This window comes from Pelobates fuscus, chromosome 1 (genome assembly GCF_036172605.1).
Source record: "Pelobates fuscus isolate aPelFus1 chromosome 1, aPelFus1.pri, whole genome shotgun sequence".
Classification (NCBI taxonomy): domain Eukaryota; kingdom Metazoa; phylum Chordata; class Amphibia; order Anura; family Pelobatidae; genus Pelobates; species Pelobates fuscus.
The window spans coordinates 279307270-279330544 of NC_086317.1; the positions used below are offsets into that span (position 1 = coordinate 279307270).

The following is a 23275-nucleotide window of genomic DNA, read 5'->3' on the forward strand; positions in this document are numbered from 1 at the left end:
GAAGACAATATACAGGCTTACATAAACATTTCTCTTGAGTATACATAGCTCAACTGAGAAGAGTTAGCGACTTATGAAATGTTTAGGGAATTGCACTTTTTGTAATTAGAGGAAATACAGGAGCATAGTTTTAATAATAAAAACACAAATATGTTAAAACATGTTATAGAAAACCATAGAACTGTAAATAAGCGTATAAGATAATAACCACTTGGTGTTCAGAGTCGGTTTATGTATAGAGGCAAGTAGAGCACTATAATAAGGGAACATAGCTTAGTCATGAGAAATATTGTGTACTGCGATAGTAACACTAATTACTATGTTATATTATATATATATATATATACACATACATGCATACAGAGAGAGAGAGAGATTCAGAGTATTCTTGCACTCACGCTTTCTAGCTGGTGTTGGCCGGGTGCTTGATATCCAGGGAAAAACATGTACATGTAGAAAATGATCAGCACTCTCGGACTTTGAAAATTAAAACTTACAGTTTATTAAATATCCATTAAAAGATCAAGGTTTGGGGGGCGGGGCCTGGCAGCCGACTGAGGCAGACGTGTGTTGCAGGGGCTCCTCGACAAAACCTGAAATTATACAGATTGAAGGGGGATTTCACCCGATTTTCACCTACAAAATCGCCTAATATACCTGCACTTACCGTGCCAGCAGTCTGACCAAGTCTTGGAGAAAATATCAGGCACACAACGCCAGCTGCCCCAGAGGCCTACAGTGTCAAGTGGAGGGGACGGCCGCTCCTTCACTTCACCTCACTATCCTAGCGTTTTGGGCCCTGTTTCCCCCCCCCTTTGGACCGGTGGGGGTTATCCCGGTCCCCACTGGCATGCTGATCTGACGCACCAGCACACTGCAAACCCTGTGGGATTGTACACCCGAGATACTGCAGCCGTATGGTGAGCTCGGAGAAGTAATCCAAGATGGCAGTCATGCCTACTCCATACGCGCGCGCCGCGTGGCAGCAAGAAAGAGACCCTCCTGACACATGGCAGCGATCCATGAAGCGGCTGGAGGAGATATTTAATCGCTTTTGGGCAAACCTTGAAAGCCGCACAGCACCAGCATCCCGCCAAGCTCAAGACGACAGCCTAGTAAGAGGGTCGCCCTCAGACAGAACCCCTACTCACAAACTTACATTGCCAACCGCAAGCCTAACCAAGCAAAGGGCTGCCAAGAGCATAACCCTGAAACATCACCCACGCAAACAGAGGGCACCCCGTCACCGATAGCGACAACCTACCGGGACCCCCCACTACTCCCAAAAGGGGTCAGAACGGGACTCTCAGAGATCCAGAGCTTGTGGCTCGCTGCAGTGGTCAGTCGCACATCCCTGGGGACATAGGATTAGCTGGGCCCGCTCACACTGTGACACTACGTACAGCACCTACCTTGCTCCCAGTGAATGCCTCCCAAGTCTGGGCATAGGGTAACTCCAACTGTGCAGCCTTACCACCGCTGGTACTGCCTAGCAGATACTGGATGCCGTCTCCCCCCCCCCCCCCCCCACAGGCAACTGCAGACCATGTTATGCTATAACTAATGTTTTCAATATGTGCACTCTCTTCCTTCACTTAAATAATATGTTCCTTTTTGTGGTAGCATGACTTATATTCTTTTTCACATGGCCAGCCCAGTGGCACACTCAGCCTGAATTAACTAGAATTGTCAGCATGTAATAACGCACTTGTAAAAGCGCTTGTCAATTTTCATGTACGACTAAATGATAACAAAACTGTGCATGTCTCTCACATACCCCTGTGTAATACAATGTGAAACGCTGCATGTACCTACTCTTGTTTTTGTAACTTTAAAAATTGTGCATGTTCACTCACTGCCTTACTGCCTACAAGCTGTGTATTTAGTTTCCTGTCACAAGCTGTTGGGGCGTGACAAGTTGTATGTAATTATCTGCACTTCAAAAATAAAGAATAAAAAAAAAAAAAATCAAGGTTTCAGTTCCAACTGGAACTTTCATCAGGATCAGGCATACCTTAAGTTTGAATTTTCCGAGGGTGCTGATCATTATCTACGTGTGTGTGTGTGTGTGTGTATATATATATCAAAAAATTCATCAAATTTATTGTTGGTAAATTCAAGCTAGGTCAACGTTTCAGCTCCCGATCAGAGCTTTCATCAGGACACCAAAGGCATAAAACATTGCAAATAACAAACATATATAGGACATCTCTACCAATAAACACTCACCATATCATCTGTATCACGTCTCCCCTGATGTCCGGCGTGTACTCGGCGCAATTGCGCATGTGTGCCGCCACTCTGAACTCCCACGTCACGTAATAGGGGGGCCCGAGTCTGAACTCAGGAAGCGTCACAGTCTCTTAGCAACCGCTAATACAGTCAGCTTTGGTTGCTACTGTGCCAATGGGAGAACATCTCCTTTCAAAGAAAAGGCCACCCACTCCGCGGCGTAGGGTTCGGTTGCTATGGCAACGAGTTCCAGCCGTGCATACGAGGATATGTGAAAACTAACAGATACAAATGTATTCGCAAGTGAATACAATTAATACCAAATGCCACTTTCATCTACAGAGTATCAAATAGCTGTCTTATTTGTGAAAATATTATAAATGAATATGATATAAAACCAATCAAAAAGTATGAAAATACAGTTAAGGAGATACCTTAATCAAATTGTAGTGCAGTGTTCCTAGGTTATTTGTACCCAGGATGTATATATAACACTATGTGTTTAAAGAGAGATTTATTTATTTATAGTGCCTATACATTTAAGATGATAATCTCACACAAGTGAAAAATGTATTTTGTATCATTAATAAGTGTGATTCTGTGTGTTTATTCCATGTGATTTCATATAAGTGCTGACTAACAGGGGGCTGCAGAGATTTGTGATTAACCCCTAATATACAACAGACTAATTAAAAAGAAGCAGATACTATAAAGGCATAAGTATCCTCGCCAATCATAACTGTCGATGTTAAATAGCTATCGGTGAGTGTCTAAGAGCCATAATCTACAATATTATTAGATGCATTTAATCAATTAACAGAACTATATATATATATTTATTTATTTTTTTTTTTTTTAAATCTTGTATTCAAAAAAATGTCTCTTCAAAGAAATCCCTTTCGAGAAATTTCTCCATACTCCAATCGGTTTAGGTGGACACTTAAATAAAGGACAATTATAAAAAAGGATAATTATAAGAAAGAAATAAAGGAACATTTTTCATTTAAGCCTTTAGGGGATAGTGTGTCCAGTTCCATTATCCAGTAAGTCTTTCTTTGCAGGAGAAACAGAGGGGTTGAGGGCCCTGCTCAATGAGCTTACATGCTAGAGGGAGTGGGGTAAAGTGACACAAAAGATAAGGATAGTATTAGACTAGTGACAGTTGCAAGAGAGGAAACAGTCCGGAGCTATTAACCGTTTAATTAACACGCTTTTATGAAGAAGTGGGTTTTTAATGATTTTTTGAAGGAGTGGAGACTGGGTGAGCATCTAACGGTGGAGGGAAGTGAGTTCCACAGGAACAGTGCCGCCCTCGAGAAGTCTTAAAGGCGAGCATCAGAGGTGGGAGTATGGACAGAAGATAGACGCAAGTCTTCAGCAGAGCGTAAGCGCCTAGACGGGACATACTTGTGTATTAGGGAGGATAGATAGGTGGGAGCAGCATTATGTAGACATTTGAAAGCAAGAATCAGAATTTTAAATAGAGCCCTATATCTTACAGGAAGCCAATGTAGGGACTCACAGAAGGGTGAGGCGTGGGCGGTGGGGACGGACAGGGATATGAGCCTCGCTGCCGCATTCATTATGGACTGTAACGGCGCAAGTTGGGAGCACAGGAAGTCTGTCAATCTAGCATACAGAACTCTTTGAAGGATCTTGGATGCAAAAGGCAGTAGCGACATAGGACGGTAGTTGGAAGGGGAGTTGGGGTCAAGGTTTGGCTTCTTTAGAATTGGGGTTACCGTTGCATGTTTGAAGGGAGATGGAAATATGCCAAAGGAGAGAGAGAGTGATTGAGAATTTTAGTGAGAGGTAGAGAAAGAGAAGTAGTACGGATGAGCTGCGAGGGAATTGGGTCTAGGGAGCAGGTGGTGGGCGGGAGGACTGGAGCAGAGCAGAAACCTCTTCTGCTGTAGCGGGTGCGAATAAACATAGAACAGCAGAGGGAGTGAGGTTAGAAGATGTATTGTAAGGGGAAGAAGAAAGATGAGCGATCTCTTCCCTGATTGTAGAGATCTTGCAAAGTCTGAGGTGGTCAAGTTAGTGGGTGGAGGAGGAACAATAGGGTGAAGAAGAGAGTTAAATGTGTGAAATAGTCGTTTGGGTTCGCAGGTGAGTGTGGTTATAAGGGTATTGAAGTAATTTACTTTTGCAGAGGAAAGAGCCAAGCTGTATTAGCGCAGCATAAATTTATAGTGGAGAAAGTCAGACGCACAGTGAGACTTTCTCCAACAGCGTTCAGCGGTTCTGGAGCATTTTTACTAATATAACCAAGCTGCAGTTGAGAGTGAAGGGGAACTTAACCGATGCCTATGAAAGGAGTTTTCCAGCTGTCCTCGACACCAGTAACCACGTTGAAGCCCTACCACTGAGCCACAGAGCCACAGAGCATCAAGATGGTTTATTGCCATGAGAGTAATCCTGTCAGTGATTCTCGGTTTTGTACCCTCGGTAGGGTGGAGGTGCCTGTGTCACGCTGATCACACTGGGGGCGAAGAGGTGTGCGTCTCTGCTGTCTTGGTGAGTGGTGGGTATTGTTGACCAGCCGAAAGCCAGCCGCTCGTCGCAGCGCCTTCTTGCTCCTTCTCCTTTGCTGTATATCTCCCGGGACACGCGGGGAATGCCCATACTTGCGGCTTTGGTTGACCGGACGGCACTGGGACGCTGGAGTTCATCCTGCAGAGGCTAATGTGAGCCCCCTCTCACGGAGCTGCTCCTAAAAGGCTTCACAGAAGCGATCAAAAGCCTGGAGTAGTGGTTCCACGTATGTGGAAGTTGGCAGGGAGTTGCTCATTGCGGTAGGCGGTAAGTGTGGTGGCCCTCTTGATCGTTAGGCTTTGGATCGCAGGCAGGGTGAATTACCTGGCTAGGTGACCTCTCCAACACACCAGTGGGGACCGGGATAACCCCCACCGGTCCAAAAGAGGGGGGGGGCACACTGCTCAAAAGCTCCAATTGAAGGCCGAGGATCAGCCGCCTCCTTGTCCTAGAGTACGGCTGTAGGCCATAAGGAAGTACAGCATAGGCCGTATTCGTCACTTGTAGACCAGAGCGTGATATAGTATTGACAGAAAGCTCCCAGGGGTGGGGGTGATGAGCTTTTAGCTAAAAAGCAGGGTTTAATGCCCAATTTGAGGCTTAATAACACAACACAATTTCCCTGAGGAGCACCAGCACCATGCGACTGTCTCTCTTGGATGTCAGGCCCTGCCCCCCTATGATGTCAAATTTTGATAATATCAGAAGGCTGGTTATGCAAATTTACCTCCTGCCTATCAGCTGCCTGTGAAGCTGTGCATTAGTAACAGGTAATTGGATTGCAGCAAAGTCTAAAACTAAACTTTTAACAATTATTTTTTACTTTTTGGAAAAGCAAATGTGCAGAAGACAGATGTTTTGTGTTTTGTTTTTTTTGAACTGTTAACAGTGCTCTGTGCCCAAGGTTAGCTGCAAATATTTTATTTATTAAACTGCAGAACAATAATAAAAAAAAAAAAGTATAGACTTTACTGTGTACTGTATATAATGTTCACACACTGGACAAATATTTGAGCAGCAGAAAATTACCTTTCTAGTGTGACAGCTGCAAAACCGGTATGGAATTGGCTTATAGCCACACTAATTTATTTCACTGTGGTAAGAAACAATTGTATTCAGAGAGGAAGAGAGACGTACATGGCATTTCAATGTAATAGAGGCTGTTAGTGCTTGATGTAACCCTTGTAAGGAAAGGAGCTTAATTAGCCCAAATTCCTGTTTCTAAGCTTCACTTTTGTGTATTGGCACAGACAAGATTAAGCTCCTGTGTTGCTAGAGGGGCCTAATGTCCTGCTGACAACTTTATTTAATGCATGCCCACATGGAGAACTTACTTATTTTATGATAGTGGAAATAAAGCTTGATTCATCATTGTAATGTAAAAATAAAAAATATTTTTTTTTTGGTATCTGTGACAAAATGCCCGTTGTCACTGAATTTTTAGGTGACAAACTGCCCTTAGCTGTTGGAGGATCCTGATTGCCAGCCTCCTTCCTCATGACTATGGCCCCTTTAAAGTATTGGGTCTTAAGGCACTTGAGACAAAGCCCCCTGTCCCTGGATTACACAGTTTGCCTTACTCGCTCGGAATTTAATTTTCACCTGGTATATTCGTATGTTGGTTCGTGCAGTCTACCTTCTATTAAAGCCAGGATAATGCTGTTCGTACAAACAAACAAACTGCCGAATGAAAGAACACGTGGCAGCGGCCATTTTAAATCGTCGAACGCTCACCGCTAAATTGTCGTTGACGATATGGAACTATTTTCGGACACATGTTCAGACGAACACTGCTGAGGCTTACCAACATCCATTCCATTTGTTTCTTCATGCAAGAACACTATACCGTTCGGGACTTTCAACATACAAAATAGACCGACCCCAGGTAGCTGAAAGCATGGGGCTATTTTCGGATACCTTTTTTACGAACAACCTGTGAACTAAATCTTTGACTCGATGGCATTTGAACCGTGTTCGTGGGATCTGAGCGCTATTCAACTAAATTATGTGCTCAGATCCAAGCTATCTGAGGGTATGTCCGTTCGGCAAAATATAAGTCATTGATTTTAATGTATTTTGTTACTTTTGTAAAATAGAAATATTCTCTCTACCTGGAGATAATTAAGTTTGCTCAGGACACTTAAGCCAATTATCTCCAGGATAGAGAGGAGGGATTTTCCTGTGTACGTGGGAGTGTCAGACATTGTTGTATTGTTTTGATTGGTTTGTGTCCTTTGTATGTCCAGGGGGTGTTCCTCTAGCCTGGGGAATTGTATAAATTGTGAGTGTTTGCTTCCATTAAACAGAACTGCTTACCCCTTCATGAAGTCTTGGCTCATGTTTGGGGGATTGGAGAATTGCCCAGAGTAAGCTCTTGTAAGAGCTTGTTCTTGTTCCTGGTTCCTGCTCTCTGGATCTAGGAGAGGTTCACCCACTGGAAACTGAAGCCCGGTCTTGGGTCCCGGGCAGGTGGAGGATGGCGAAACCCCAACCAAGCTGAAGCCGTTCGTGGGGTTGGCGGTGGTTGTGGTGTCGAGTGCGGTGCTGGATGGTCCTTGGTGAGCACTAGGAGCATCTTTTGACGGAGGCACCCAGTTGGGGTGGCAGGCGTTCCGTCACAGTATCTTTTTTACTTTTGTAAATATTTGTGTCTGACAAAAAGATGGTAATTTTAGAATAATTAAACTGAGAACTATTTACAAATAATAATCCTATTACTATAAACTGAAGTGAGCATAGACATCGGCATGATTTGGTTAGTTTTATATAACTATAGTTCTTCCCATTTAACATCTCAGTGGGGGTTGTGTATAAGAGAAAATCTAGGACATGGCATTACAAGTAGTGCAATCCATATGCATTTTCCATTGATTGCTCCATTTCTAGAAATTCAGACCTGAATAACATACTTGTACATAAACCCTCCTTGTGTAACATTAAAATACTTTCAATCACACAACTCCATTTTGCCAATTCCATAACATTTCCAAAAATATTATATTGTACACAATCAATATAGATGTAAATCTAATGATTTGTTTTTATTATTGAAGAAAAAACATACCAAATTGTAATTTCAGTTGCCTGCGAAATTAAATGAGCTTGACCAAAATGGAGACCTTGCTTTGGACCTGGCCCTTTCCCGAAAGCTGGAGAGCATCGCAACTACTCTGGTAAACAGTAAAGCAGATCTTGACATGGTGGACAATAAGGGTTGGAGTTTGTTGCACAAAGCCATCCGAAGAGGTGAGGATAGGGATTTACAATTGCTTATGATGGTGGAGTCAACAGGCAACTTATCTATCAGTGCTTGGAATTGTCCTTTAATTAAATGGTACCATAATTGCAGATGAAACACATTAGGTAGTTCTAGATCTAACTATCCCATGTATTTGGTTTTATATTGTATAAGAGCTCTGCCTAATTTAAGAGTTTGCATTTACTAACATTATTTTTTGTAGAAAACATCCCCAATTTGTAACAAGAAAGGCTATGGCTATGGTATATATGCTATTGCAGATAGTTGTTGGTGATGGTTTGTGTAGAGAATATTTCTTGCAGTAAACCCTACCTTACTGGCTACAAATCTGGATTGCATTCCTACATTAAGCATTTTGGTTATATCTCTATGTTAAAAAGAAACACCGTCTCCACTCTGGAGGAACATTCTGTGCTTGGTTTTCTTTCCCAAGTTGTTACTTTCACACAATGTGTGGCTTTGATTAAGTCTGATTCACTTGGCTGATATTATACTTGGAACTCATGTTAATTTAGCATTTTGCTTAACCACTTGCTTGTAAGAGATATATACCGTATATACTAGAGTATAAGCCGACCCGAATATAAGCCGAGGCCCCTAATTTTACCCAAAAAAACTGGGAAAACGTATTGACTCGAGTATAAGACTAGGGTGAGAAATGCAGCAGCTACTGGTAAATTTCTAAATAAAATTAGATCCTAAAAAAAATATATTAATTGAATATTTATTTACAGTGTGTGTATAATGAATGCAGTGTGTGTGTATAAATGCAGTGTGTGTGTGTATGAGTGCATCGTGTGTATGAGTGCATCGTGTGTGTATGAGTGCATCGTGTGTGTATGAGTGCATCGTGTGTGTATGAGTGCATCGTGTGTGTATGAGTGCATCGTGTGTGTATGAGTGCATCGTGTGTGTATGAGTGCATCGTGTGTGTGTGAGTGCATCGTGTGTGTGTGAGTGCATCGTGTGTGTGTGAGTGCATCGTGTGTGTGTGAGTGCATCGTGTGTGTGTGTGTGAGTGCAGCGTGTGTGTGTGTGTGAGTGCAGCGTGTGTGTGTGTGTGTGTGTGTGTGTGTTGCAGAGCCTTGGTGGGGGGTGGGCAATTTTTTTTAATTTTTTTTTATTATTATTTATTATTATGTTTATGTATTTAATTTAATTATTATTATTTTGTATTATTTATTATTTAATAATTTTTTTATTATTATTACTAATTATTTATTTTCGTCCCGCCTCCCTGCTTGATACATGGCAGGGAGGGGGGCTCTCCTTCCCTGGTGGTCCAGTGGCATTGGCAGTTAAGTGGGGGGAAGGGGGGGCTGGAAGAGCTGTAACTTACCTGTCCTGCAGCTCAGTAACATCTCTCTGCAGCCCCCACAGCCCCAGTCTGTATTATGGCAATGCAAATTGCCATAATACAGACTATTGACTCGAGTATAAGCCGAGTTGGGGTTTTTTAGCACAAAAAATGTGCTAAAAACTAGGCTTATACTCGAGTATATACGGTACATATATTTGAGAAGAGTGCTATGTTTTGTTTGTTTTGTCAGTGGCAAATAATGTTGCCTGCTTATTCTTCCTTCTGGCATTTCAGATGTTAAGTGATTTTTAGTATCAACTATCAAAGTAGTTCACTTTCTTTTTTTATACATGCTAATGTCATGTTTCCTTGTGTTATTCTAAATATTAGGCGCCTGTTTATTCTTTTTAATGTTTAAAAAAAAATTTACGGGTCAGCATTATGTAAACAATACAGCATGTGAAGACCATAAGTAAGGAGCAGAGCAAATTATGATTAAAAACAGATGAGATTACAAAACATGGGTGTAGTCAACCCTATTTTAACTTTTCGTGCTAAATTAACCCCTATTGCTGGACTAGGTGAGACGTAACAATAAAACAGAGGGTGCCAGTGAAGGCGGCGTGTGCCCAGGATAATAAGAGATAAATGCAACACTTAATACATTGGTTTAAGGCACACACGTGTAATAAGAGAAGGTCAAAAGCCCTCTTTAACCGATAAATGCCACCGAATCTGGTGGTAGTAAATGAGAAGTCTAAGGTTGTATGCTGAACATGCTGGTAGATGTTAATGGGGTCTAACAAAAGGTTTTGCACAGTGAGTGGTGAGAGCGGGGAGACCGTAACCATCCATTAATTTAATAGCTTACGGAGCCAGTATAGGTAATGCAACAGTGTATGAGGAAACAACTAAAGATAGGAGGGCTGGGCCACACAAATGTCTAAATAAACAATATGTAAGTCCAGAAAATGGAAGGTAGAAAAGTTCCGATTAAAGTAGTTGAATATCTCACATATTGAAAATGGCCTTCTTAGAGTATGGTGTGGAGAAATTGTTCTCTAAATCCCACTTTTGGGTCCACTTTTCCCATGTTTTCGCAACATATGGAGAACTAAAAAGAAAAGTCCAATAGTGTAAAATGTTAAAATAATGAGTGGTGGTAATCAACTCACATTTATTATTTATTTATTATTGCCATTTATATAGCGCCAACAGATTCCGTAGCGCTTCACAATATCATGAGAGGGGATTTAGCTATAAATAGGACAATTACAAATAAACTTACAGGAACAATAGGTTGAAGAGGACCCTGCTCAATTGAGCTTACATTCTATAGGAGGTGGGGTGTAAAACACATTAGGACAGGAATTTGCAATCAAATAAGGTGGGCTGCCCTTTAGGAGAGGGCAAGAGACAGGTATGTGAGGTAGGGGTTAGTCTTGGAGGCCATAATCTTTCCTAAAGAGATGGGTTTTAAGGCACTTCTTAAAAGATGCAAGACTAGGGGAGAGTCTGATGGCGGTAGGCAGGCTATTCCATAGGAAGGGAGCCGCCCACGAGAAGTCCTGCAAGCGCGAGTTGGCCGTACGAGTGCGGACAACGGACAGGAGGTGGTCACGGGTAGAGCGGAGAGACCGAGAAGGGACATACCTATGGATCTGTGAGGAGATATAAGAGGGGCTAGAGTTGTTCAGTGCTTTATAGGTGTGAGTTAGTACCTTGAATTGACTCCTATAGCATACAGGAAGCCAATGTAAGGACTGGCAGAGGGGTGAGGTGTGAGAGAAACGACTAGAGAGGAAAATCTATCTAGCAGCAGCGTTCATTACGGACTGTAGGGGTGCAGTACAGCTATTGGGAAGACCAATCAGGAGAGGGTTACAGTAATCCATGCGGGAAATTACTAGAGCATGGACAAGCTCCTTGGTAGTATCTGGTGCAAGAAAGGGGCGGATGCGGGCTATGTTTTTAAGATGGAATCTACAAGATTTGGCAACATGCTGGATGTGAGACCAGAGTCAAGTATGACGCCAAGACAGCGCACTTGCAAGAATGGACTGATGTTGGTACCACAAACTTGAAGGGAGAGCGAAAGAGGAGGATCAGTATTAGGAGGAGGAAAGACAAGGAGCTCAGTTTTTGAGAGATTGAGTTTCAGAAAGCGGGAGGACATCCAGTCAGAGATGGAAGAAAGGCAAGCAGTGGCACGTTGAAGGACGGCAGGGGAGAGGTCCGGGGAGGAGAGATATAGCTGCGTGTCATCAGCGTACAGGTGGTAGTGGAATCCAAAAGAGGTAATAAGTTTGCCAAGAGAGGCAGTATAAAGAGAAAATAGAAGGGGACCAAGGACGGAGCCTTGGGGGACTCCAACCGAGACAGGGCGGGGGGAGGAGGTATCATTAGAAAAGGAGACACTGAATGAGCGTTGGGAGAGATAAGAGGTAAACCACGAGAGGACAGAGTCACAGAGACCAAGTGATTGAAGAGTTTGAAGAAGGAGAGCATGATCAACGGTGTCAAAGGCCGCTGAGAGGTCAAGAAGAATTAGTATGGAGTAGTGGCCTTTGGATTTAGCTGTGATTAGGTCGTTAGTAACTTTGATAAGGGCAGTCTCTGTAGAGTGGAGAGGGCGGAAGCCAGATTGAAGGGGGTCAAGGAGAGAGTTGAATTGAGGAAATGAGACACACGGGTAAAGACAAGTCTTTCCAGAAGCTTTGAGGTAGTTAGAGGGTGGATGGGTCGAGGGATGTTTTTTTTAGTATAGGTACTACAGTGGCATGTTTAATGTCAGCAGGGACGATGCCAGAAGAGAGCGAGCAGTTGAAGATGTGTGTTGGAGAAGGCACGAGACAAGTGGAGAGAGATCTGATAAGGTGAGATGGGACAGGATCGAGTGGGCAAGTGGTGGGGCGAGAGGAGCAAAGAAGAGCAGCCACCTCTTGGTCAGTAGCTGGGGAGAATGTCTGAAGGGTAGGAAAGGCATGATCTATGTGTGCTTGAGAAACAGAAAGGCAAGGAGGGGAGAATTCTTTCCTTAGCTTGTTCAATCTTGTCAGTGAAGTAACATGCAAAGTTATCAGCAGTAAGGTTAGTTTTGTGGGTGGCCACAGCAGGGCGAAGAAGAGAATTAAAGGTGTCAAAGAGACGCCTGGGGTTGCAAGAACATGAACTAATGAGAGAGGAAAAATAGGACTGTTTGGCAAGGGCAAGGGCCGCACTGTATGAACACAATATGAATCTATAATGGAGAAAGTCTGATTGGGTACGAGACTTCCTCCAGGAGCGTTCAGCACAACGGGAGCATCTTTGCAGATAGCGCGTTGATTTAGTATGCCATGGTTGGGGGCGAGTCCTCCTCGGGGTGCTTGTTTGGAGTGGCGCTGCAGTGTTCAAGGCAGATGTAAGAGTAGAGTTATATATTGAGATAGCCACTGTAGGACAGGAGAGGGAAGGGATGGACAGCAGTTGTGAATCAATGTCAGCTGACAACTGTTGGAGATCAAGAGAATTAAGGTCCCTCCTGAGTTGAGGGGGGTTAGGCTGAGGTTGTTGGGTGAGGGGGTATGTGAGAGCAAATGATAAGAGGTGGTGATCAGAGAGTGGATATGGAGTGTTGCAGATATTAGATACTGTACATGCATAAGTGAAGATTAGGTCAAGGGTATTGCCAGCTACATGGGTGGGAGAATCTGCCCACTGCGATAGCCCGAGGGAGGAAGTAATTGAAAGTAGTTTAGTGGCTGCAGAGGTCAAAGGTGGGTTTATAGGAATATTGAAGTCCCCGAGAATTAGGGATGGAATGTTAGAAGAGAGGAAATAGGGTAGCCAGGCAGCAAAGTGGTCAAGGAAGAGAAGAGGGGAACCAGGGGGACAGTAAATAACAGCAATGTTAGCAGAGAAGGGTTTGAAAAGGTGAATTGAGTGTATTTCAAATGACAGGAAAGAGAGGGACGGGGGGGTGGGAAGAAGTTTAAAAGAGCAGTGAGGGGAGAGGAGAAACCCAACACCACAACCTTTACATTCAGAGTTTCTTGGGTTGTGGGTAAGTTGGAGACCACCGAAGGACAAAGATGCAGGGGTGGCAGTGTCAGAGGAGGAGAGCCAGGTTTCTGTTAAGGCTCGTAAATCTATGGAACGAGAGATGAAGAAGTCATGGACAGCAGTGGATTTAGTTATATTGCAAACAGAGCGTGCGTTCCAGAGGGCGGTATTGAAGGAGGATTTAGAGGAACATGAGATGGGTATGAGATTTGTGTGGATCCTTGGGTTAGTATGTGCTGAGTTTGTTGAGAGGGGACCGGGGTTTGGAGAGACATCACCAGCTGCTAGGAGCAGAAGGATAGAAAGGAAGTGAAGGTGGGAGTAGGATTTGAAAGTTTTGTAGGAGGGTATGTATGTAGAGGATTTTGGAGGAGTTGGTGGAGCTGGAAAGGTATGTGTAGAGTGCATGGGATGAATAGAGAGGGGAGGGGAGTAAGGTGGAAGTAATGATGATGGTGTTGCCAGGGACAGGTGAGTGAAAGGATAGGGATATTTTAGTGATGAGAGAAGTTAGTGTTAAAGTGAAAAATAGAAGGGAGAACATTAAAGAAAATGTGTATTAGAGCTTGGCCAGCTCTAGCGTATCTCACGTACAGTGGTACAATCCCCACTTATAGGAAATGGTGCGAGTGTCCTTGATGTAATAGGGAGCCAGGGCTCAAAGAGAAATAAAAAAAAAGGCATCAATAGTGCTCTCAATAAAATACAAAGCAGTGAAGAGATAATAAAAATATACTTAGTAATTACAGTAAGTAATCACATGTACAAAGAACCTTTAAAAGTGTCTATATACAGCAATATAACTTTGAAACAAATATTTAAACATTTTATTAAAACAAGGGTTTTATAAGTTAATAATGGCATATATTGCCGGAACACGTGACCTGCACAATTTGTGCGTCACGCTGAATGGCCGCTAAGCATTATGGGGCTTGTGGTTCATACAAGGCTTTGGCGTGCATAATTAACGCGCCGACGTTGGGGAAAAAGGGGAGTGAGAGTTAGCATTCTTAGAAGTTTTGGTGGGTGTGACTTCCCCGCCGACGTAGTGGTGACAGGGGGGAGACAGTAACGTAACCATCCATTAATTTAATAGCTTATGGAGCCAGTATAAGTAATACATCAGTATATGCAGCTAGAAAAGTTAAAAAATAACTCCTTCAAGCAGGTAATTCGACCGTCCCCCATGAAATGAGTGATTCGTTTTACAGACCAGGCTGGTCGAACGGCCGATAAGGCCGCCGACGACGACAGGTCCAGTGATTGCTCAAAAGCACTTCTCCACTCTGAAGGAACTTCCAATAGTTGGGACAGGTGGTGCGATTTGCTAGCTTTGTCTGCCGTTAGGCGGTGTGGTCCCCACTTGTAGGGAATGGTCTTTTCCCTCAGTAATTGGGTGACTTTTCGGAAGGACCTCTGCCATGTGTAAGAGTTTGCACGGAGAAGTCTCTATAAAATGCCAGCTCTGCCCCCTCAAAGGGTACCGTGGGAGAGCCTCTGGCGGCCCTATGAGGATTTCCCTGTCTGAGTCCAGCACTAGCTTGAGTGGCACATCTCGAACAGTTCCCTGGGGAGCAGGAATCGATCACTAGTAGCTTTGCTTGCTTAGGTGTCAACAGAGTGGCAATGAGCCTTCGTATGTAGTGAGGAAGTTCTGTGTTGGCTACTGCTCCAGGTATGCTGCATATCCGCACATTGTGTGCCTTGGCCTTGTCTTCCATATTAGCCATTTGCGTTGTCAGATCCGCACAGCTTGTTTGTAGTGCGCTTATTGCAGCATCAGTTGCCACTTGCGCTAGCCTGGTGTCTCCCACGTCTTTTTCACCTGTCACAAAATGGCAAGTAAGGGCGGAAACTTCCTCTCTGACCTTTGCCATATACTCCTGGAACATGTCTAGTATCAATGCCTTTATGACACCCTTGGTAGATGGTGCAGAATCCCCTATCTCTGGAGACACCTGTGCCTCTGTGTGTACCTTTAAGAAAGCTGGCGATTCTGCATATAGGCTATTGTCATCTGACGACTATGAGTAATAGAAGCTTGGGAAGCTGAGGCCATGTGGCTGTGCGCAGAATGGCCCCTATATCTTGGGAGACAGAGCCTGGGTCTGCTTGCTGCTTCCTATTTTTCTTCCTCGTAGCATAGGGCACGTGGGCTGCCGCTTCAAACCCCGGTAAGGTGACTTGAGACACTGGGTAATCGAAGTTAGCAAAGTAAGAGCATGGAGCTGACGCTTGTGCATCTTGCTCGTTAAGGCACTGGCTCCGTTTATTTTATTTACATGTATTTGATCCAACATTATTTATTTCGTCGGTAGCTTGAAATATGTGAAACTACATATTCACACCTAAGAAGAACCTGCAGTTGATATGACATTAAGAATACAATATCAGTGTGACTACTAAACACAATAAATGAAACTCAACTAATATTGAATGTGACATGTTTAAATAGTTATCTATGCTTTTCTTTGACCATATTTGGTGAGCGTATAGGACATTTAAGAATGCACTTTCATTAGCCATAAGAGCTGTGATGGGAGTAGCTAATGTTACACAAACTGTGGATCTGTGATTGGTGATTTTTTTTTTTTTTTTTGTGGTAATCACAACTAAACCCTGTATAGCTTCATTAGATATCAGCTGTAATATTAAATCAATATTCCAAATGTTTTAAGGGTCTCTGTACAATATTTTAAAGTTCCTTGTTAATGGCATGTATATTTAGTTTTTGGGATATTTTGTCCTCTCCATTTTATAAAACTATTGGGTTTTATGTATAACACTAATCAATTTTATTACATTCTTTTAAGAGGATAAATTTGCTGCCAACTTCCTTATAAAAAATGGAGCCCTTGTAAATGCAGCTACAGTCGTAGACCAGGAGACTCCTCTACATCTGGTGGCTTCTTGCTCAATGAAGGACCACAACCTGGAAGAGATGTCTGATATAGCACAAATTGCTGAAGCACTGTTACATACAGGGGCCAATCCCAACATGCAAGATGGCAAAGGAAGGCAAGTATTTCCTGAAAGAGATGCTTTGTTTTCACTGTTCTGTACTTTAGTTAGTTCTGTAAATGTTTGATCATTATTGGAATTCATCACATAGTAATGCGTTTGGGTTTCATGGAACCCCACCAGTGCAGTTGTACGTGTGTAGATGGACCATCCAGGAAAAGACACAATTACGTGTAATAATTAATCCAACAGACATGATGAACACAATAACCGTAAAACTATAAAACTCTTTATCTTCTAACAGGACGCCTCTGCACACCGCTATCCTTGCCAGAAATGAGTACGTTTTTAACCAGCTGCTTCAATGCAAACAGTAAGTAATATGATTCACTGCTTTACAATTTGGGTTAGACAATGGCAGAATCTGTCTGGAGATTAAATGCTATAATGACAATAATCCTTTTCCTTCCCTTTTCTATTTATTGAATAATTATGAAACATACATCCATAAATTCTTACTACTTTCTGTAAATATTTAGGCAGTTGTTATCCAGTGGGATCTTCTCATAATAGTTGTGCATAGTTTTCAGACATTTACTTCACATACTGAATGATTATTCTGTCTAGTTTGCACTTTTTGTACTCATGCCTGTGATGTGTCACTATGTTTAAAAATTGCTCCGACTTCTTATGAATGAATAAATATTTTCCATGGTGTATAAAAATGTAGTATTAACTTTTCCTCATTCCATAGTTTGCAAGTGTACAGTTGACTACTTGTATGCTACAAGATACATCTAAGATTACTAGTGTTCAATTCCAAATTATTGTTGAACCTATCCTAGAATCTTCTGCAGTCCTTTGTACTTAAACAAACATTCCATCCCCTAGATGTTTGCTGAACCAAAACTCCACCATTCCCTGATGTAGTCAGAGAATTCTGGGAGTGATAGGCCATCAACATCTGGTGGGGTGCAGTGTTTGAGAGCATTGTTGTAGCACTAATGTTCCCAGAGTTTAATGTAATATATAGGTCTGCAGCAATTTGGTTACAATATTTTTTAATAGGTTGGGTCATCAAAATGATTTAAGGGCAGTGTTGATCAATGTAATAGTATGATCTGCTAATTTTCACTCCATTTTACGTTAGGTTAGACTTGGAACTCAAGGACCATGAAGGAAGCACGGCGCTTTGGCTTGCTGTTCAGTATATTACAATGTCTTCGGATCAATCAGTAAATCCATTTGATGATGCCCCTGTAGTGAATGGAACATCATTTGATGAGAATAGCTTTGCAGCAAGGCTTATCAAACGAGGAAGCAACACAGATGCACCTGACACAGTAACAGGTAAACACAAGAGGTTTGTATTCTCTTTGGCATCGGTTTAATAGGTAGATATAACTTTCTGCTAAAAATCTGTTGACTATGTGCTTTCCCTGTAATTGATTTATATTGATGTAAGTTCAATTTCAATGTCTTTGGCTTCTTCTTCGTGTATAGTTCTGCCATTGCAAGATTAGTCTAGTAGAAACAATAGGACCATTGACAGGATGGGACATGTGGGTGATTAGCATGTGAACCTGGATCAACAGTGGCTTAGAATTATACTTGAGTAGAAAAGGGTAGAACCATAGCTGTTCCAATGCTTAAAGTAACTTTAAGCATTGGAACAGCTATGGTTCTACCTATTTCTACTCAGGTATAATTCTAAGCCACTGCTTTCAAAGGCAGCAGACCATAGAACTGCAATTTTTGCAAGCTATTGTTAGATATATCCCCAGTGAAAAAAGGAATAATTAAATGCTAAACAGTAATTTTTTTATTTATTGTATTTGGGCAGTGGAGTTCTCTTGTCTGCTGCCATTGAAAGCCATCCTCTTCTACTCCCATCAAGACTTTCAGTGGCTGTCCAATCACAGACTTCCCAATGCAGCTCAATGAGAAGTCTTTGCAAGGCAGGTGCCCTGAGCGGTTGCTTCCTCTTGAGTTCAGTGCAAATAAGCTAACCAAACCAGGAAGTAACAGGACCTGTTATCTGCTTGAAAAGCCAGCTGGGTGTAATTAATATAATTTTTAAAAGTGTCAATTTCTATTGAAATCTGCACTATTTCCAAATTGAAAAAGGACATTCTTCACAAATAAAGCTATTGAGCAAGCTGACGTGCTTTAGGGGTCTGGAGTGTCCCTTCAAGCAAGTGGTTCCTACGTTAGTCTGCTTGCACGTACAACAGTAGCGCTTTTATCTATTCTCACTGTGACGACTTTAAATCCTGTGCTGTTGGTGGTTCTTGAAAACTGGTTATGGAATCACCACCTTAGATCATCTCAGATTTATTGATTCCTAAAACAAAATAAATTCAATTTATTATAATATCTATCTCATAATGAGTAATTTTGATGGTGTCTTTTTATTTTTTATTTTTTTGTTCTGAATTTCTTATATTCTACACTGAAAAATGTACATATACAAGCATTGTTGCTGCATTCAGCAGAGTACAGCCAACTTCCTGCAAAATGTAAAATTCAAGAGATCACTAGTGCCTGATATTTTTATATGTGTAGACCATTTTTCCCAGAACTGCACTCTTTCTGTGACCAGCGGTTGAATCTCGGGATAAGGAAATAAGTCCCATGTAGCAGATACTGGAGGACTGGTCCCAGAGTGAGCTAGCCTTTCCTTCAAGCACTATCCGACTAGTGTCGCCAAGGATCTTCCAGAAGGAGAGAGAGCTACTGCAGACGTTCCCCTATAAATATCATCCAGACGTAATAAAATGGGGAAAAGCAATGTACACTTTATTTAGACTCACTCAGGGTTTTTATAAATGTTTGTATGTACAGTGAACAAACATATCGGTATGGTCTTAGGATAGCAACCAATCACACCAAGAAGTTGAATTAAATTACAACCTGTGTGAATGGAGCGCTATGTTTACAAGGAAGCTTGGTGACAGACAACAACAAGGACTGTAGACCAGTGTTTCTCAATCTTTTCCAGAGAAGTAACCCTGCAGGTCTAAAACAAAATACATTCCCAAGTACCCCATGCCTCAAGAACCTCTACTGATTTAAGTTCCAAACTAAATGTGCAGACTCCAATATTTAAATCAATTCCATTTGGAGAGCAAGCCTGATTTAAAGGTAGTAAAGAATATATATATATATTTTAAATGACATAATATGAATATTGTTTGTGTAAGGAGGAGTATATGAACTTTTAATCTGAAGTATAAAAGTCACAGAATGAAAATATAATACACATGTAATAGTTACACAGAAAAACACACACACACATTTACACACACAGGACAGTGACACAAATTTACACACACAACACTGACGCACACTGACTGACAGACACATACACATTCTCTCACACACACTCACAAATTATTATTTTTATACAAGTCCACCCATTGTTCCTTCCTTTGGGAGAGCTGGAGTGGATCTTTTCTCTGGGGTTTAGCACTGCTTGTGTAATCTTTGTTCCCTTCCAGCACTGCTCCTATGTGTGCTGTGTTTTGACGCCAGGGCCAAAGTGACATATTAACCTGCAATCACCGTAGGGTGCACGAGAGAGCAGTGCTAGAAGACCACAGACATCAGCTCTCCCTTGCCTTCCTTCTTCATCCCCTCCACATTCAAGCAGATTAGGCACCTGCAGTCCATGTAAGCTGGTGCCTACTCTGCCTTAGCTCACTGCCGGCCACCACCTGGGAGCCGTAAGGTGGCCAGATTTCGGCGTGCTCATTGCTTGTTGTGCAGTTGAAAACCTGTGCTGTAAACCGCATGGGAGACTTAAGAGAGTGACAGGGCAGCCAGTTTGAACTGGTCTGTAAGTCTCCCTAAAAAAAAAAAAAAAAGACAGGACAGGACAGGGGGAAATGGGAAAGGAATATACGAGATTGACAATATACCAAATAGAAAAATTATTCACATTCAAGTGCAAGAAGCGAGATTATTGCTCAAAGTTACTATACGTGTAAAAGGTGACAGAAAATCAGGATACATAATTATTCCCAGGAGAAAACCCTGTCATGTAATTTAACAAAATAGTACAATTAAAAAAAAAAAAAAAAAAACCAAAGCTTTCATGGGAACATTTCCAAAAACACAAAAAGACAGAAGAAAAAGGTGATAAAAGGAAAGAAAAATTTGGGGAGTGTAATATCCAATTGAGGCTGATATCATACAATTTGATACACAAGACATTCAGTAGTACACAAGATCCAGTGCCGAATCTTGTACTCTCTCCCAGTGTGTGATGGTGAAAACTTTTAGTCTGAACCATCTGATTAAAAGTGATGCATCCCAAGCATTTAAAACAGCCAGTATTCCTGGAGCCACTCTCAGTATGAACCAAAATATTAAGTAGGTTAGTACCTCTTCTGTAACTGATTGGGGGGATGGGGTTCTCATCGACGTGTCACTCTGTATAAGGTGCCAATTAGTGCGAATGGTTCTGGCAAATTGATAACATTTAGAGTTAAATATTTGAGGGGATACCACCCTGTTGGTTTCATGATGTTGTTTAACATCGTTGTTCATATTCTTCAGTCTAGCTGATCTGAGGGCTTCCTCAACCAGGTCATATCAATATCCTCTTTCAAAGAACTTTCAAAATTTACTTTAATCTGTACCTCCCTGGTCGTAGGGTCCGAGTTGTTCCTTATAACTCTTAAAACTTGAGATACTGGCAATGATTGCTTAAGCAATTTTGGATGGCAACTTGAGGCAAGCAGCAGTGAGCTATGGTCAGTTAGTTGCATGAAAAAACTATGCGTGAATTGACCTTGACCTAAAGGTTTTCATAGTGAATATTGGGCCTCGTTAGAGATATAATGGCTACATGTGTCACCACACAGCATCCCGTAATGGTTAGCCAACCTTAAGAGCATTTCTCTCAACATATTTCATTGAAACCGAATTGCTATGGGACATAAGCACTACAGCCCGCTGGTGCCTTCTCAGAGTAAGTAGTTAAAAATGTTACCAACGGTTGGACCACTTACATGCACGTCTTCAGAGTTAAGCATTTCCTGACACAGGGCTGCGCTCAGCCAATAAGAGTGGAACAGCACGGCACTTGCTTACCTCAGTGGAGCTAACTGGAATCTCCTTGTTGGGGAAGCTGGAAGCAGGGCTACAGGCCCTTACAAGGTAAGTTGTCAAACTATTCTTAAATTGTTTGACTACTTACTTAAAGAGGGCTCCAGTGCACTCCTAACACCATAACCATGTGTGTGGTTGTAATGGTTATGGTGCCTAAAGTGTTTATGTAATGTACACAATGTCCTTAAATATTGTGTGTAGAAAATCGATTTTTGTATGCTATATTGTTTTATCGTTTGTATGGGAATGTTTTTTAATTATGTTTAGAATTTAATTCGGACAGGTTATAGTATGTATACATAATATAAGAATAATGGTCCATTATTTTACACAATTCAACCTTCACTGCTTTAGAACCACACATCACATCCTGTTTATAAAACATCATACACTCAGCCAGGTCCGTTCATGGTGCAGACTGTTTCATTTGTATATGTTTTGAGATTCTCATGTATATATGTAATGTTTCTTGCAGGTAATTGCTTGTTACAGAGAGCTGCAGGTGCAGGGAACGAGGCAGCCGCTTTATTCTTGGCAACTCATGGAGCAAAAGTCAATCATAAAAATAAATGGGTGAGTTTGAAGGAGGATCATTGGTGTCTTATGGTGTTAGAGCATTGTGCTCATTTACAGCCACTCTACAGATAATGTTCCTAGGATATATCCTATTTAGTTACTACAGATTATCTGTCTAAGTGATACAGTATTTTGAAAGCAGAGAAATGGGAATATAAGTTTGTGATTTATACATTGGTTGCAGCCCATAGTGCAGTGTTTTTAACCCAGATAATACTTTTTGATTATATTATTTCATGTATAATGAGTTGAGTCATTCATCAAATTTATTAGGGTTATTGCAGCAGCTCTAAATGTGCTGCATGATAGCGGGTCTGCCTGACCCTTTTATTCATTTCATTTGCATATAAGGGGAAACCGATTAGTGGGTAGCCACAGCGCAGAGCCCCTCATATTATATTCTTTATGCCCTTGCAGAATCAGCAGGTAGTGATGTCGCGAACATGAAATTTGCCGTTCGCAGACTTCAATAGGCAGGCGAATTTTAAAACCCACAGGGACTCTTTCTAGCCACAATAGTGATGGGCCCCCACAAGAATAAGAATAAGCCCTAAACAAGAATAAGGGGGGGGGACCTAATGTCCTCCCCCCTGGCCCCCACCCCTGAGCGGTGGGTGGGGGCCCTAAACACAAATTGGGGGGGGGGAATCTAATGTCCACCCCCCGGCCCCCACCCATGAACGGCGGGTGGGGGCCCTAAATACCAACAGGGGGACCTAATGTTCTCCCCCCGGCCCCCACCCATGAGCGGCGGGTGGGGGCCCTAAATACCAACGGGGGGGCACCTATTGTCCTCCCCCCCGGCCCCCACCCCTGAGCGGCGGGTGGGGGCCCTAAAAAAAAATTTGTCCCCCCCCAGGTGACTAGAGGTCCCCAAACCCCTAGTCACCCCCCCCCCCAAAAAAAATAGTCCCCCTGCCTACCCCCCTCACCCTAAAAATAATGAAGGGGGAGTCAATAAAGCTAAAAACCTGTAAATAAATAAAAATAAACTTACCATTAGATGTTTTCTTTTTTCTAAAATCTTCTTTCTTCAGCCCCCAAAAAGGCCAAATAAAAAGCCAATATAACCGTCGCACTTTGAGAAAAAAACGAGCGCAAAAAAATTAATCCTTCGAGGGCACACCACGTACTGAGCTCCGCAGGGCGAACGCGCTATGTTCGCCCGGAACTATTCGCCACGAATCGGGACATCACTATCAGCAGGATGAAATATGTAATTGTTTTGGAAAGTTTAAATGTTAACTCCC

At 42.2% G+C, this 23275-nt stretch overlaps 1 protein-coding gene across 1 annotated transcript in view; it reads left to right on the forward strand.

The window, feature by feature from the left end:
* ANKFY1 (ankyrin repeat and FYVE domain containing 1) overlaps window positions 1–23275 on the forward strand; it is an 84096-nt gene that overhangs the window by 40667 nt on the left and 20154 nt on the right. Inside the window, exons 7-11 of the mRNA XM_063457418.1 lie at window positions 7851–8016; window positions 16187–16391; window positions 16639–16707; window positions 17485–17684; window positions 21925–22022. Of these exons, the coding sequence (XP_063313488.1) occupies window positions 7851–8016; window positions 16187–16391; window positions 16639–16707; window positions 17485–17684; window positions 21925–22022 (738 nt within the window). The remainder of the gene's footprint in view (window positions 1–7850; window positions 8017–16186; window positions 16392–16638; window positions 16708–17484; window positions 17685–21924; window positions 22023–23275) is intronic.